At 38.9% G+C, this 14,926-nt stretch overlaps 2 protein-coding genes across 18 annotated transcripts in view; one reads left to right on the forward strand and one right to left on the reverse strand.

Moving 5' to 3' along the window:
• baiap2b (BAR/IMD domain containing adaptor protein 2b) overlaps positions 1–10,584 on the forward strand; it is a 76,137-nt gene extending 65,553 nt beyond the window's left edge. For 5 of the 11 annotated variants that reach the window (XM_005453641.4, XM_005453640.4, XM_005453643.4 and 2 more), the window contains 3 exons: positions 18–186; positions 1,608–1,645; positions 7,170–10,584. In XM_005453641.4, the coding sequence (XP_005453698.1) occupies positions 18–186; positions 1,608–1,645; positions 7,170–7,314 (352 nt within the window). In that variant the 3' untranslated portion in view covers positions 7,315–10,584. Of the gene's footprint in view, positions 1–17; positions 187–1,607; positions 1,646–2,767; positions 5,481–6,711; positions 6,756–7,169 lie in introns of those variants that run through there. The other 6 variants (XM_005453642.4, XM_013273403.3, XM_025909767.1 and 3 more) reach the window with 5 other exon arrangements.
• Positions 10,585–11,528: 944 nt separating this feature from the next.
• aatkb (apoptosis-associated tyrosine kinase b) overlaps positions 11,529–14,926 on the reverse strand; it is a 68,924-nt gene continuing 65,526 nt past the window's right edge. For all 7 annotated transcript variants that reach the window (XM_025909747.1, XM_005453650.3, XM_025909748.1 and 4 more), the window contains one exon: positions 11,529–14,919. In XM_025909747.1, the coding sequence (XP_025765532.1) occupies positions 14,891–14,919 (29 nt within the window). In that variant the 3' untranslated portion in view covers positions 11,529–14,890. The remainder of the gene's footprint in view (positions 14,920–14,926) is intronic.

Here is a 14,926-nt window from a genome sequence, read left to right on the forward strand (position 1 = left end):
ATTTCTTGTGTTTCTAGTCTCCACCATGGCAAAAGCAGCAGCACAGGCAACCTTCTAGAGAGAGAAGACATGGCTCTCCCCGTCCCTGATTACGGCATCCACTCCCGTATGGCAGCACAGAGCGCTGCTGCGCTGCACGGCAGACAACAACGCCCCTACAGCGTGGCGGTGCCAGGCTTTTCACAGGTGGGGGGCCTGCAAAACAAGCACACAAACACATGCAAACTCGCATCCACCCACATGGGTTCACACATGACACACGAGCAGTCTCACGAAACCTGGCAAAGATCTCGTCTGTCTCAGAAAGTTTGGAGGTAGCTTTCCCCCTACGTGCTGCCAGCCGGAGATGCTTCGCTTTGACTCGCTCTCTCTTATAGAGGAGCGCTCTGGCACATTAGCTTACATAAACGCACAAATCAGCTCTGCCTCGCTTCACATTCCTGGTCACGGAGGGTCGAGTGTAAGATGAGGCACAGCTCAGATTGAAGAGGTCTACCGCTGTCGCTGAAGGAAGTGCTTCTGACAGGCATCAGCTGATAACAGAGTCGGCGTTCAGCCAGGCTAGAGAGAAGGCAGCTGTGGTGATGGAGGCAGCTTAATTTTTCAGAAGGAAAAATCAAAAGTAGCCTTACGCAACGGTAAACTCTTCACTATTGGCCCACCTTCCCTCCTACGCCTCACCTGGAACATTACATGTGGGCGATGCCTAATTGCTCAGCAGTCATGTAACATCAAGGTTTGAAACATCTCTGCTGACATTTAAGGAAAAATGTGTTTTGTAATTTTGGTCAAGAATATATATGCGTGGAAGTTATTAGGTCATTCAATTCTGATTTGATCATTAATAAAGTGCAAACGTTTGTTTGTTTTATATGAACTTAAAAATGACAAGTATGTTAAATATATTTTACACCGTTTCACTTTTAAATTATCAATTTCAACCAGTCAGTGAAAGAATAATGAGATGACAACCAGGAGACGGGCTGATGTATATTGTAGTGTATTTTCCTTCTATACAGTTTCTTTCAAATCTCCAGTTTTCCTTTGATGATGCTGCGTCTTCTTCTTCGTGTTTCTTTGTCGCCACCTTCTGACTGCTTTTGTCATTGCAACAGTTCACTAAGTTTCAGAACCGGGCTCAGCTGATTTAACAAAAATCAGTTTTGTTAACCAAAATAAAAAATTAAAAGCAGATTTTGTAAAAACAAAACAAAAAGACCAAAGTAAGATAAAAAATACACAATAAATTTCTTTTTTTTTAGTCTTTGGTCAAAATCACAGACACTACGAGCACGAGGAGGGTTTGATGTATGGTACAAATTTATTCGACCACCATCCAGTGCCCGGTTTATGCCACAGCTACTTTCAATTAATAGTATTAATACTTACCAAAATTATTTTATATGTTCCTGTAATGGTAAATGGCCAGTATTTGTATAGCGCTTTATTAGTCCCTAAGGACCCAAAAGCGTGTTACACTACATTCAGTCATACTGGTATCATGTGGTATGAGTGACAGTTAATGTGGTTTTCACGCTTTATTTCGGAGTTCATGTTTAAACTGCAAAAACTAAACGTTTCTTTCTTCTTTGATTATGTCTTTGCAGCAGGGAGTCGAAGAGTATGAGCCCCGCTTCCCTACGAGGTAAGAACCACTCAGCTTGATTCAGTCAGTGTTTTGTTATTGTGCCAGGAATCAGTTTAAACTCAGTTCCAGTTCAGTCATTTCAAATGCACTCGGCAGTGTTTGTGGGTGGGAAGCCAAAGTGGAATTCTGTCCCATTGGCTCGAGGGCTGGAATCTGAGACATCAGTGAGAGTTAGTTTACCAAACAGCTGAAGATGGAGAGAGGAGGGATTGGGACAGTTCCTGGCGCACGCCAAGTTCAGACCCGCAAACAGACAACCAGCAGGACACACCACACTCTTTGTTTTGTGTTGTTTTTCTTAGTTCTCCTCTGTTTGCAGCAGCGTGATTGGAAACCATAGGTGCAGTTCTAACTGCATAGTGGTTTTAAAGAAGGCTGCCTTTATCTTTAAGTCATCCATTAGTAACAATTGTTTCTATCTGTAAAACTAGATTACATTAATCATCTCTGGAGCATCACTTAGCGCTGTTTTGTCAAAGCCACTGTGTGGCTCGTCCATGCCCAGTGAGTCCTCTGGTGTTTAGTACTGAGTGCTGCTGTTTTAACACAAACCTGACCGAGCCAAAGTGAAAGTAAAAACGTGGGGACTGTTATGCAGTCTCAATCTGGGCCCAAACTAGGGTCCTTAACTGATAGACCTCTGCTTTATACCACCGCCGCCTCTTCAACATGCAAATCAGGCTGTGGGCTCCAAAAAGCCAGTATTCCTGAGTCCAGAGGACAGTGTGCATGAAATGTGGAGTCACAGGAGGCACCTGACAAAGTGGCAGTTAATTAGACCTCCGGAAGAGAAATAGTTGATTAATTTAAGTGTAAGTGGTTTTAAGTTTCCTTTTGTTCATTAAGTTAAGAAAGAAAATCATGCTTTGACTCCACAGCACCTTCCCATCACGCCACCGCCCCCCCCACACTCCATGCAGCTCCTGTATCTTCTGTCTGCTAACCGCACTCACCCAATCCCTGCTCGTTAAAACCACATCCACATTTTGCTTTAAAATCAGATCCAGTTAAACTTGTAGGGTAGACGAGGTTTTTGCGTCTGCGTGTGTCCTGGTTGTGTTTGCTGTTGTTTCTCCTGAGCCAGCCCACCTGGAAGCCTCTCCCTCTCTGTGTCCACAGTTCCACAGAGGGCAAATTGATTTCGACAGTGTGAGGACAGACAGACAAACAGGCACAGACTCAGCCACACGATAGGACATGCACCTCGCTGCCCATCTGTCATCCTTAACCCACCCTCTTTCCCGCCTCCCTACCTCCTTTTCACGACAATAAACTCTCCCCAAGCCGGTCAGTTCGAGGAAGACGCTTGGGTCTCTTTCTTTTCCTCCCTCTGATCTCCCTCCCTTCGTCCTTCAGTCCTGCCCTGTGCTGTCTAACTGGCCAGTAGCCACACTGGGCCACTGGTGGAGCTTTGGTGCAGAGCCAAGCCAAAACCAGAACAAAGTGGACTCTGTGCCATCTGCATATTCAAAATCAGTGTGATGGACATTTTCTGTGAGGAAAATGTAACCTTTGCTTGTCTTTCATGCATGTACATTTCTTTTATATATTGCTGGGAATTATATTTTCCCAATGAAGGAACCTGATTTTCACTAATGTCAGTGCTCTCAGATAGAATGACAGTGTAAAGAATGATATGTAAATCAGGGTGTAATCTTAAAGTGGTTGATCCCAAAGAGGATTTTTATATTATGTAAAAATGACATTGCAATCAATGCTTTTACTGGATCTTTCAGTATTTAACAATAATTTTACCTTTTCATGCTGTGAGGTTTTGTATTCCTCTGACATAAGAGGCCATGTATCGCGAGTAGTGAACAGCTCATGTAAATGTTTTCACACATGAAACGTGGGGAAAAAAAAGTGTGACGGGAATGTTTACTGTACATAAATGTGCCATACAGAAGTGCTTGTCATGCAGTATCTATGATCAGTTTATAAAAAAATGCACCTTATGGAAATAATAGTCTATATTTCTGACTGTGTGTAAACAAACTTACTGTAACGTTTTCAGTGTGAGCCTTTGCGCTTGGATGGACACACAAACACACCACTCTTGGGTCCTTTGACTGTCTGTTGTGGTGCCTGAATATTGTGCCAAGGCTGAATGGGGTCAACTAACTCTCGTCCCCGAGAGATTACGCGAGGCTCTGAGTCGGGTTTAGTGCTGAAACTGTTTGTTCGTTAGTCAGTTAACTGATGTGTTGTGCCGATTAAATGTTTGAAATAACTTATCAGGCTTAAATGCCAAATATTTGTTGGCTTTGGGTTCTCAAATACAGACATTTGCTGCTTTTCTCTGTTTTTTATATGACTGAAAATTAAATATATTTGGTTTTTGAGCTCAATAGAAAGATATCACTTTGACATCACCAGTTAAAAAAAGTTGGAGGCAAACTCTGGTTCATGCATGAAAGAAAAGACAACTGGTATTGTGGCGCTGCTCGGTACACGTGATACTGAAACCGTTTTTAATTTATTTTTATCATAAATAAAAGAAACAGGAATACAGTTCATTTAAAAGATTCAAAGTCTTTTCTACTTTCAAAAATATTCACATGTGGTGCTTCTGCTGTCGATTAACTTCTGTGATTAATGTCGTTTTATGGGAACTTAAGACTTCACATGAAGCTTCAGCTGTATTGTGATTATTAGAAAAAAAACCTACACTGGCTACAGAGTGGTGTTTATACTGTGCTGCATTTATCCAATGTACAGACTAAAGGCACAGCCGCTCTGCAGCTTTGAAGGGGAGAGGAGTTAATTTGCGGTTGAAGCCTCATTCAGCCTTCTTGTACTGCTGTCTCTGCGATTAAAAGCCTGATTTGTTTATTTTCTCCAAACCTCAGTGAGTAAAGAATGTCGTGTTTTAACAACGGCAAGAGAAGTGTTTGTCTTCTTCTTTGTGTGCTCAATAAAAATACCGGTGTGCTTGTCTGTATGTCGGCCCAGTTAGTGCCTGTCTGTACTAACCACTGTCCCTTTGTTGACATCTGGTGTCCACGAGCTTGCCCGCTGGGAAGTGAGGTTTTTTTAACTCGTAGGTTCGGCATCTGACTCGTACGAGGCTTTTACTGAAATCTCGTCTGAGTGCTTTCTTCACCAAAGAGAGGAGGTTAAAAATGAAACTGTGCATCTCTCCCATTCCTCCTACACTGCAAAAAATGCTTGTCTTTTACTAAATTGTTAATGAGGGAAATTGTTTGAAGAGTCTTGCAATATATTTTTCTGCAAGTATGTGCAAAAGTAAGGCACATGCATTAAAAAAACAACAACTTTCAAGTGCTGCTTTTCTGATCTGCCACTTATAGACAGAAAAATATTTTCAGACTCTACCTGAGACCTAACACGGACCTTTTTTTGCACTGTAGAAATGTTCTCCTTGCTGCATAAGTCTGCTGTCTCTGTGCTTTCTTCTCCTTCTCCTCTCTGTTTGTCTGTCACCTAACGCTCGTCTTCCCCCTTAGCTTTGCCAACCCCCCCGTCTTTTTTCATCTCTGTTTTGATGAATTTAGAGACAAAAGTCGAGTGCAAACGACTGGAAGCTGCCAGTGTTTCTTCTTTCTCCACTAAAATAGTCCAAGGTATGGCTGACATCGCTGCAGAGATAGCACACCAATCACCTGTGGCTAATAACGCCAGCATTCACTGATGTGCTCTGATTGTGAGGGGTTTTGTTGTAAAAGAGTTACAAGAAAAAGCATCTAAATATTGTATAGAGAATTTATGGATATGCATGCTTTGGGGGCACCAAAAAGTGTAACACTGATGACCTCAAATGTATGGTGAATTTCTACTCTTACAAAGTATTAAATAAATTTATTCAGCTGGATATTTTTATTGTTTCTGTTCGTTTTTTCCCTGAAGGCTTTGGTGTACATGATGAAACTTTTAGAATACACCATTTGAAGAAGTTTTTAATTAGCCTTCAAGTGACAAACTAGCTCGTAAAACCAATGAACTTTCATTGACAGGCAGCATTTCAACTCTCGATTCTGGCTTTAAGTTTGTGGCTGAATAAACTTTAGTCACCACATCTTTTCTCACAGCTAACAAACTGGGGATCGTCCTCTTGCTTTAACACATTAACAAGCGGCTCTTCTTGCACATTTGACATCACCACTCATGTCAACATTTCTGGAACCGAGACCCATCATAACCTCCCACCGGGCTTGTTGCATGTACAGTGTGTGTGTGTTCTGTGCACAGTAGTACTTACACTGCATCCTGACCTGCCATAAACCCACTGGCCTGCTCTTCCTGCTGCTAGCAAAGGTACTTTTTTCAACTCAACTGTGTGTGAGTGTGTGTATGTTTGTGTATTGTGCTCAACACAGTGTGTTCATTTTTAGTGTTTTTTAATTTTTGTAGTTGTTTTGCTTCACTGTGTTGTGGGTTCACACGCCTGTTTGCCTGTTTTTATTTAATCTTTATTTTTCCTCCATATGACACACGTGAATATGTATTGGTCATAATTTAAATGTAAACAGTCTCAGTGAATTTGTGGAGTTCTGATCTGTTTTTTTGGTCATATTTTCAATTTAATCTAAGTAAATGATGTAAATAATTTTGGCTAATTTAGTAATATTAAACACGATCTTTACTGAGTTTGACTGGCAGCCTCAGCAGATGCTGTGTTTAATGTGGTGCTGATGTTGGTGAAAAAATCCTTCTTAACCTTTGGCTCAGTAAAAGTACAGCAGTGAGATCATAATGGAAAACTGTATGCACTGAATATAAAGTGCTTTTCAGAGCAGTCATTTAAAAGTCTCACAGTGTTATCACTGCATATATCTGGCACTGTATTACAGATAATAGTGTGGAAAAAATCAAACAAAAGGAGCAATAGTACCTTCTAAATACAGGCTCCAGTCATCTCAGTCTTGGTCTGTTTTCCCTTTTAATACCTTTAATGATACCTTGTATTAACAGGAAATCAAATATATACACCATATAATGTGCAGCCATGTTAGTAGTAATTTATTTCCCTGTCTCATGTTGGAAGATGTGAGTTGGTATTTGATCCTGACTGTTGACACATGGGGACTGTTTCTGCCTTTCAGTACAGGGCCTGATTACGCCCGCTTTTGAGTGACCAAAGCCCATCGTAAGTGAATAATCTTGGGTCTAAAGTGTCTTCATGTATCCACTTGCTTTTGAATTTTTCATTATAACTGAAAGCTGCTTCATTTTTTTGTGTTTTCTTTGCGAGCTGTGGAGTGGCTTTTGGGTTATTTCCATTGCTGTTTGTTTGTTTTTAATGTGACGTGACTGCTGACCTCATCAGCTGATTGTGGGCTGTTACACTTTGCCTGAAAAACGTGTTGTTTGTTTCGGCATCATGCTCTTCGCCTCAGCTTTCTCTCTATTTGCATGACTCAGACCTTTTTATTTTCAGCAACAATGTGGCTGAAAAAAAACCCATTGTTCCATCCTGTGCTCTTGTTGACCTCGTCTTCCATTACCATTTTACATTGTAACAAATAAAAACTACATTCCCTTTTGCTCTTTTTCTTCCTAGCGATGATCCACCATGCGAGCCGGCCGTGGAGGCACCTGCCAAACCGCCCCTCTCCGACGATGAGGATGAAATTGAGGAGGACCACTTTGATGAAGCTCACTATGATTCCTTGGAGAAGACTTCCAGTCCTCCAGGGGACTTCTGAGCTCTCTTTTAATGTAAACTAGCTGTAGGTGGATCACTGGGGCACATTTTCACCCTCAACCCTAAGCTGAAAGGCTCTGATTTACCCTTGGTATTACAATAATGCTACAAAATGAAAAGAATGAAACATAATCAGCAGATAAAGTGCACTACAACATGTCACAGAAACAGAAATCTCTGTAATCGCCCGGAAAAAATGTAAATAAATACTAGGATTGACTTTATATTGAACCGTGTAGCGAGGAAGCCACATTCAAAAGTTAGAAAAATTAAAGATGAGGTTTTCCTGTTGATTGTTGACTTTGGTAAGGTGACATTTTAGATGAGCAGCAGTGGAGCTGATTAACTCCTGTAAAGGTTTTAAAGCCTACAAGGAGCACGTGGTGTATAAAAAGAAGAATGAGAGCAGATGTTTACTTGTGTGGCTCATTTTAAAGTCAGAATTCTTGCCTCTTGTATCGTTTCGTTACCCAAAGACTAATGCCTAGCTCCATGTAGACTCACAGGATCGGTAGCCCGTCTCTGTGCATTTAAAATGCAGCTCCTCCCCTCTTGCCTTGTCAATGAAAGGGCTTTAAAATTGCTAAGCTTTACACCATGTTGGGTGTCTCACCTTTGAGCCTCACCTCTCAATACTGCCTTTTCACCTGGCAAGAGCACTGTATGCTTGTCAAACAGTCCAGTGTATGCACCATAAGAACCATCTTATTCTTCTGACTGAGACCGATGATCTTAAAGCACGACGGCAGAAAAAAAAAGTACTGGAACACATCAGAAAGGTAGATTATATGGAAAAAGATATCTGTAGAATACGTTTGTGCTGATAGCATCACAACTGATAAGCACACTACTCGTAGTACTGTACCTTCAACTAATTCTGTACTCACAGGAAATCTTTTATCTTTCTGCAATACTAGAGATAAGCAGCCGTGCAGGCCTTTGTACCTACACTTAATAATGAATTTCACTGGTTCTCAGATTCATGTTTGATTGTTATTGTTCGTAGTGAACAAGCACTTTATAAGATCTTCTTAAAGCAACATGTTCAGCAGAGATTTAATTCAGTAACACAATCAGCAGGAGAAAAACTTTGTAATTGCATGTTGTTTATCTAGTTTAAGATAATCGTTGACAGGCAAACAGGGTCACGCTAACGTAGGTTGTGTTGGTTGCGCTGAGCCGAGGTCATTTAAGATGTGCTGGTTTCGGTGTCTGTGGTTTTACTTGTTTAAGAATTTAAAATACATTTAAATCTTAGATTTAAATATGGGGTTTAATAATAACTTGATAAAGCACTGAAAACTACATTTAAAAAAATCACATCATCCCTCTACTTTCCCCCCTTGTTGACTTATTGATTATTTTTCATAAACATGAACAATTATGTGATTTCAGTAAGTGTCATGGTTCTTATTGATAATAATAATATTCTAGGGTCCAGTGTGGGTATGTTAAATTTTACCTGCTCAGGTTAGGTTTGATTTACCTTCATGTTGGAATAGCTGGAAGACAGGTTTGAACTACTTTTCGCTGAATATAGTGCGTTTAAAGTCTGACTTTAGAGTTAGTGGAATTTTTTTGCAGACTTTTTAATGCAAAAAAGTGAAATTTGCCTGGAATGAAAAATCCAGGGGAAGGACCCACTTTAGGAATTATGCAAAATTTCAGGTCTCAACTTTCATTATTTTTTTAAAAAATGATTTATTTTTTTGTCTTTTTTGAGAAAAGTATTCCAGGATGTGAAAGCTGTCCTAGCATCTTTCAACCATGCACGAGTATGAAACCATGTACAAAATCTAAATTAACTGCATGCTTTTCATAAAATTATATCCAAAATTTGTGAAAGGCTCATTTTCCAAATATGAAATTTTGGAATATTCATATTTATGTGAGTATTTTAATATATCCTAATGGAATTTTAAAATATCTCCATAAATATCAAAAAATACCTCTTTAAAAATATGTCGGTGGATGAGGGTCATTCACTGAAATATTTTTTTAAGAAAACCAATAACAGAAGAGACCTGAAATTTTAATTCCTATTCATAAGTGATGAACTGACATGAACAGACCCAGTGAAACCTATGATTTTTTTTTCTTAGCCTTCAGAGAACCAGATTTTTTTTAAGTTGTTGATTAATTTCATCAGTAAATTTTAGTTAACAGGACTATGAGGGGAATTCCTATTCACAGTAATAAATATTAAGACTTTGAGATTTGAGAAGTAACAAATTTGAATATAACTGGTTTTAAAACAGATTTAAGTCTGATTTATTTGTTTTTCTACTTTTCATATTAGCAGAGCAGAATTCGCCTCAGTACTTTCTGCCCTTATTAAAGCACCCGTACCTGCAATGCAGTGAACGAGCTTGTTATTACACATGGATGTAATCAGCTGTGCTCTTTCTACTCCGATGAATATACATCAAAACTATCATTCACCTTATTGTATGTGCATGCAAAACATGTATCCACCACTAGATGGCAATAAAGCTGGACTTCCTCACCTGGATGTAGACAGTTTGGAAGGAAAAAAAGAGATTTTCTTTAAGGCAATTTTTAAAGTTTCTGGAATTTTTCACACATATTTTCCCCAAAGTCAGCTGGTATTCAGCTCTATATTTCTGAGGATATTTCCAAAAAACCCTCCATTGTTTTATATTAATTATGAGGAAAAATAAAATTCAGGTTTCTGTAGAGATCATGCTAGTACCTCCTCATTATCAGAGTACTTGTGTAGTACAGAGGTACATAAACTACATATTCATAATGAGTCACCTGTATTGAGTGATTCAATTATTCACTCTCTTTTGTGCTCTGATCTGCTATAATCATTTTTTAATTGTCTTTCTAAGGAAACTGTTCTTGATTATTGAGATCAGTTTATGAAAACGAATTTTCACTTAAACTATATGCTTTCATTGTTCTTTATAATATATTTGTTAATTAAAATGATCAAGTCTTCATACACTTGAAGCACTATCTTCAGTTTCCCTATAGTTAATACAAAATTACACGGGATGTTTTGGAAATATCTGCATTATTTATTATTAGATGATCCCACATGTCGCAGCTCATTTTACAGTTACTTTTTAGGGAGAAATTAGCTGAAAACGATATGGCTCAGAAATATGAAAACCAATAAAACCTACGTTAATGTAACATGAGGAGTACTGTACTGGCAGTCTACACTATACACTGATGTGAGTTGATGGTAAACAAATTGTTTGTTTTTTCGTTTAATTCTGAGAATAAAGAATCAAGTATTTAACAATATTGTGCAGTATTTTTTTTTATCTGTTATAATGCTCAAAACTTTAACCCTGAGAAACTTTAAAGTTGATCTGTTACACTTTTCTTTATTGGTTTCAAAGGTGGTCAAAGTTTTAGCACATCCTCTAAACTAAAAGGATAGAGGTCGAGAGATTAAACTTTACTACTTTTTATTTGATGTCCTAAAGGAAACTAAGACACTGGTTTGAAATAGTTTCAGATCCGCTTCCTCTGGGTTTAAGGAGAAATGGAAATGGGTGTTGGATTTGACACTCACCAAGAAGTCAACAAGACATAAGTCAGGTCATTATAAAAATGTAAGATGTGGCAAAAGACTCAAATAAGAGACTTTTTGATTTTTTCTTCATAACATGGGTCACCTTTGTGACTTTTCTACCTCATCCTCTGCCTCTGAGTCTCTAGTGGATGTTCTTCTAGCCCATGCTTATACTGAATTTACCCAAATTGAAGTCCTATAACAGAACTGTAATGCTAAAATGTTTTGAAACAATAACATCTATTATCTGAAACTACGTTTGTTTCCTGTGCCCTAGGTGGTTCACAAGCAACCAGGAAAAATATTAATCTTCTGTATTTTTACATATAATATACAGTACATTTATACTATACTAGACTTTACACACCATGTGACTTGAATTTGGTGGCTTAATAGGTTTTGAGTGCAAAAATGGTTCCCATTGCACCTTTTAACATAGACAATGAAGATGAGAGATGTTTTGTTTTCTACATGGATTTTAAAAATGGAGTTTTAAAAACTTATATTTAATATCAGAGTTCTTCAGTATTTGTTGGTTGTCCAAAATGATTCTAAGGACTCCTTAAATTTTACATCTGAACGCTTTAACAACTCTGTAAGATTTTAGAGTCTACATGTGTCAATAAATTAATTTATTTAAAAACACGTAAAAAATGGCCAATATATTTTAACATGTGTAAACCAGATTTTATTTGTAATTGATAGAAGGTACAGAAAGTAATGATGTGACCAGGTCATTGTGGGGGCAAACATTATGACAGTATCTCAACCAAAGCTTCTCCCGCACGTTTGCGCCTTCGGTTCAAGGCCAGTGAGCTTCCTGTCTGTCCTCACAATGGGGTGAAAACATACAAACTGTACTTCCCCCCCTTCACCCCCTCTGGACCAAAAACACAGCATCTCTTTGGCAACAATAAACATAAGAGATTTTTTAAACCTTCCCTCCCTCACAGATACAGTACAGCAATACTCTAAAAAGTATTTTTGTTGAGATACAAAAATATTACGGACAGCCATCTAGATGTTTCTATGCTAAACTGTTACAGAATATTAAAGCCTTGGAAGGCAAACAAACATTTAAGACACTACATGTTGATCACCGGGCATCTTTCAAAGGTGGAATCCAACTTTTCCATCCAGCAAACACACCAACCCATCAATCTTTCTCTTTCTCACAGTTTTACAAACAGAGCAAAGCATGACAGCATTGTTTTATCATCATGACATCAGCCCTCTGTGGCCTTTCAACAAGCTGATCAGACCAGTTAGGCTTATTATAAATTAGAGTCTCACTTAACAACAATGAGGCTCAAAGGGATTCGTTTTTGAGTGTGATAATTTTTTGAACAGTCTTTTCCTTTTAGTCTGAAAAAGTCCAACAGTTCAACTTCTGATCCTAGAATTATTGTAGAAATCTGCTCCAAACAAGTTGTTCCAAACATAACATGATAGGTAAATGGGCAGAAACAGAGAAATACTGGATCTATAATGTGCTGATTTACAAACACAAAAATCACATTTGTTCAGACAAGCCTCAGTGCAGACAAAAACTGTATTTAAATGTTGTTGGGTAATTTGAGATGTTAGCGTGTAGGGATGGGCAATATGATGGTACACCAATGAAAAAATGTTTCTACCACGGTATCTGTTACTGCTTTTCCACCAATGTGGTGCTGGCATTCCTGGCAGTTCTGCCTTGGAGTCTTTTGAGAACCTTTGTGACAGATTTGAGTCATTGTGGTTTTTCACTCTACCATGCCTTTCTTTGGAGACAGATATTTATTTGGAGGGTGAAGGTATGAAAAGCAGCTACGCCCCTAAACTCCTGTATTGAGATGGAGATATTTATCCATCCCTCCGTCCCTCCATCCATCCATCCATGTCCACTTATTTAAGGTTTTGTAATGATGGCAGCAAGCAAAGGTATTCAAGATGTCCTTCTCCACAGCATCACTTTCAGTTTGGACTGGTAAATCCTGAGACCTTCCCAGGTCAGGTGAGATCTCTCCATTGGATTCTGGGTCTACCCTGGTGTCACCTATCAGTTGAGTGTGCTTGAAAGAAGTTCCCAGGTGATCCCCTAACCGGATATCCGAATTACCTCAACCACATCTTTAAAGCTGAACAAAGATACCCTGCAGAGGAAACGTCCACTTGTATTCCCTACCTTAATCTTCCGGTCATTACCTTGATATCATGACCAGGGATGAGGGTTGGAACATAGAATAAAAAACTTCTCTCTTCACCACAACAGCCCAGTACAACACCCACATCGCTGCTGATGTTTAACGAATCCATCTCATCCTCCACCTCCTGATGAACAGAGAATGAACCATAACCTCACACTTAGAGGTGCTGACACTCATCCCAGCTGTTTTACGCTCAGTTGTAAATCATTCCAATGCAGGGTGAAGGTCATGCAGTGACCTTGAGTTAATAAAAGCAAAAAATAAAATGCAACAATACCAAAATCTATCTTTGTAGGCCTAAACCATTTTTGTACCAAGCTGGACACATGCTTATTAAGGTTGTAAAGCTGAATTTTTTATACATGGGAGTTTATGGGAACTGACTCCTGTTGGAGCCAGCCTCAAGTGGCCATGATAAGAACTGTGGTTTTTGGTACATTCCCCTCCCATGACCACTAACACCAGCAGGCCCAGCAGTTTTCTGTTACTAAACAATTACTTTTATTAATACTGTGAACCAACACTGTGTCAGTGGAAAAGGGATATATGCCTTCAGTACCTCCGTAGGCTGCACTACATCTTCTCGCATGTTAGTGAGTATTACTGCTCTCTAGCAATGTTGGATTAACAGTATCTTTGCATCAATGTGATGAAGTGCCTTGATTTGTCAGGCATCTGCTGGTTAACCAAAACAGACATTTTGTCTATATTTTTGAGCTGAAGATCCAGTACACGCACATCATGATAAAATATTACATTATATTGCCCACCCTACTGGCTTACATCACTGTTAGGTTCAGTCGATGTCAGTTTTAATGACCTGTGTACCTGCCTTAAAAATAAAAACACTTTCCTTTTGTTTCTTAGCCGTAAATTCTTGTAAATGTGAAACCATGCATTGCTATATTATAAGAAACTTTCATAAGAATTCAGTCTGAAATTACCCCGATACTTCTTCCCATTATAGTCACAATGTTGTGTCTGATGCTTACAGTAAAGAGGAGTTGGCTGCGATTGTGGTGCTGGCACCCAGTTTGGTAAATAGAATGATGTTTGTGTAAAACAGTACAGTCGCGGTCCTGATGTGACAATGAAAAAAGTCACAAATAATTATTAGGTTGTCAAGGTTGCTCAGCTGTTTCCTCAAAAAAAAGAAAACATCCTGTAAGCAGACACCCATTAGGATCTCCTACGCTTCCATCGTTCACACGAGCACGTCTCTGAATGATCCCAAATACTGACATTATATTACTTGTGATACTTTAAAGATTCTTTTTGATATTCATTATTAATACAGGTAAAACCATTTCCTAAAAAGTATAAAGTCTGCGGAGCTGCACAGTCTTGTTCAAAGTGCTGATCCTTTGTTGAAAAGTCAGAAAGTTGACATTGTGTCTTTTACTCAGCAACAGTTTAACAGTCCTCTTTCTTAAAAGTCCAGGTGGCTCCACACTCTTATGAATGCGCCCCATGACGAATTAGAAAGTGAAAGAAGTGGCAAATGTAATGCTTTTCAAAGGTCTGTCCTTCCACGTTGTTTCTTTAATCCAAAAAAATATGTAGACTCAACATACAAGTTTCCCCTGGTTTCTTAAACTCACCATACATACCGTATATATTAATATTCTTGAAATATTATATATTAACAATTCTCTTTTCAGTATTCTAAACAGCTTAGGCCAGTCCTACATGGTGGTGAGACGGACCTTTCGAAAGTGTCCACAGGCGGTAAGAGGCACTGTCTTGTGTTTCTAAAACCTGACGTTAAAAATGAAATCAGTAGTCATGCTAGCAGGCCGAGTTGTTGTCACAAAGAGGCAGTAAATATCCACAGCTTCTTATTCTTTGTCTCCATCTTCACTGCTTCCTGCAGA

Source organism: Oreochromis niloticus, linkage group LG8 (genome assembly GCF_001858045.2).
Source record: "Oreochromis niloticus isolate F11D_XX linkage group LG8, O_niloticus_UMD_NMBU, whole genome shotgun sequence".
NCBI classification, from domain to species: domain Eukaryota; kingdom Metazoa; phylum Chordata; class Actinopteri; order Cichliformes; family Cichlidae; genus Oreochromis; species Oreochromis niloticus.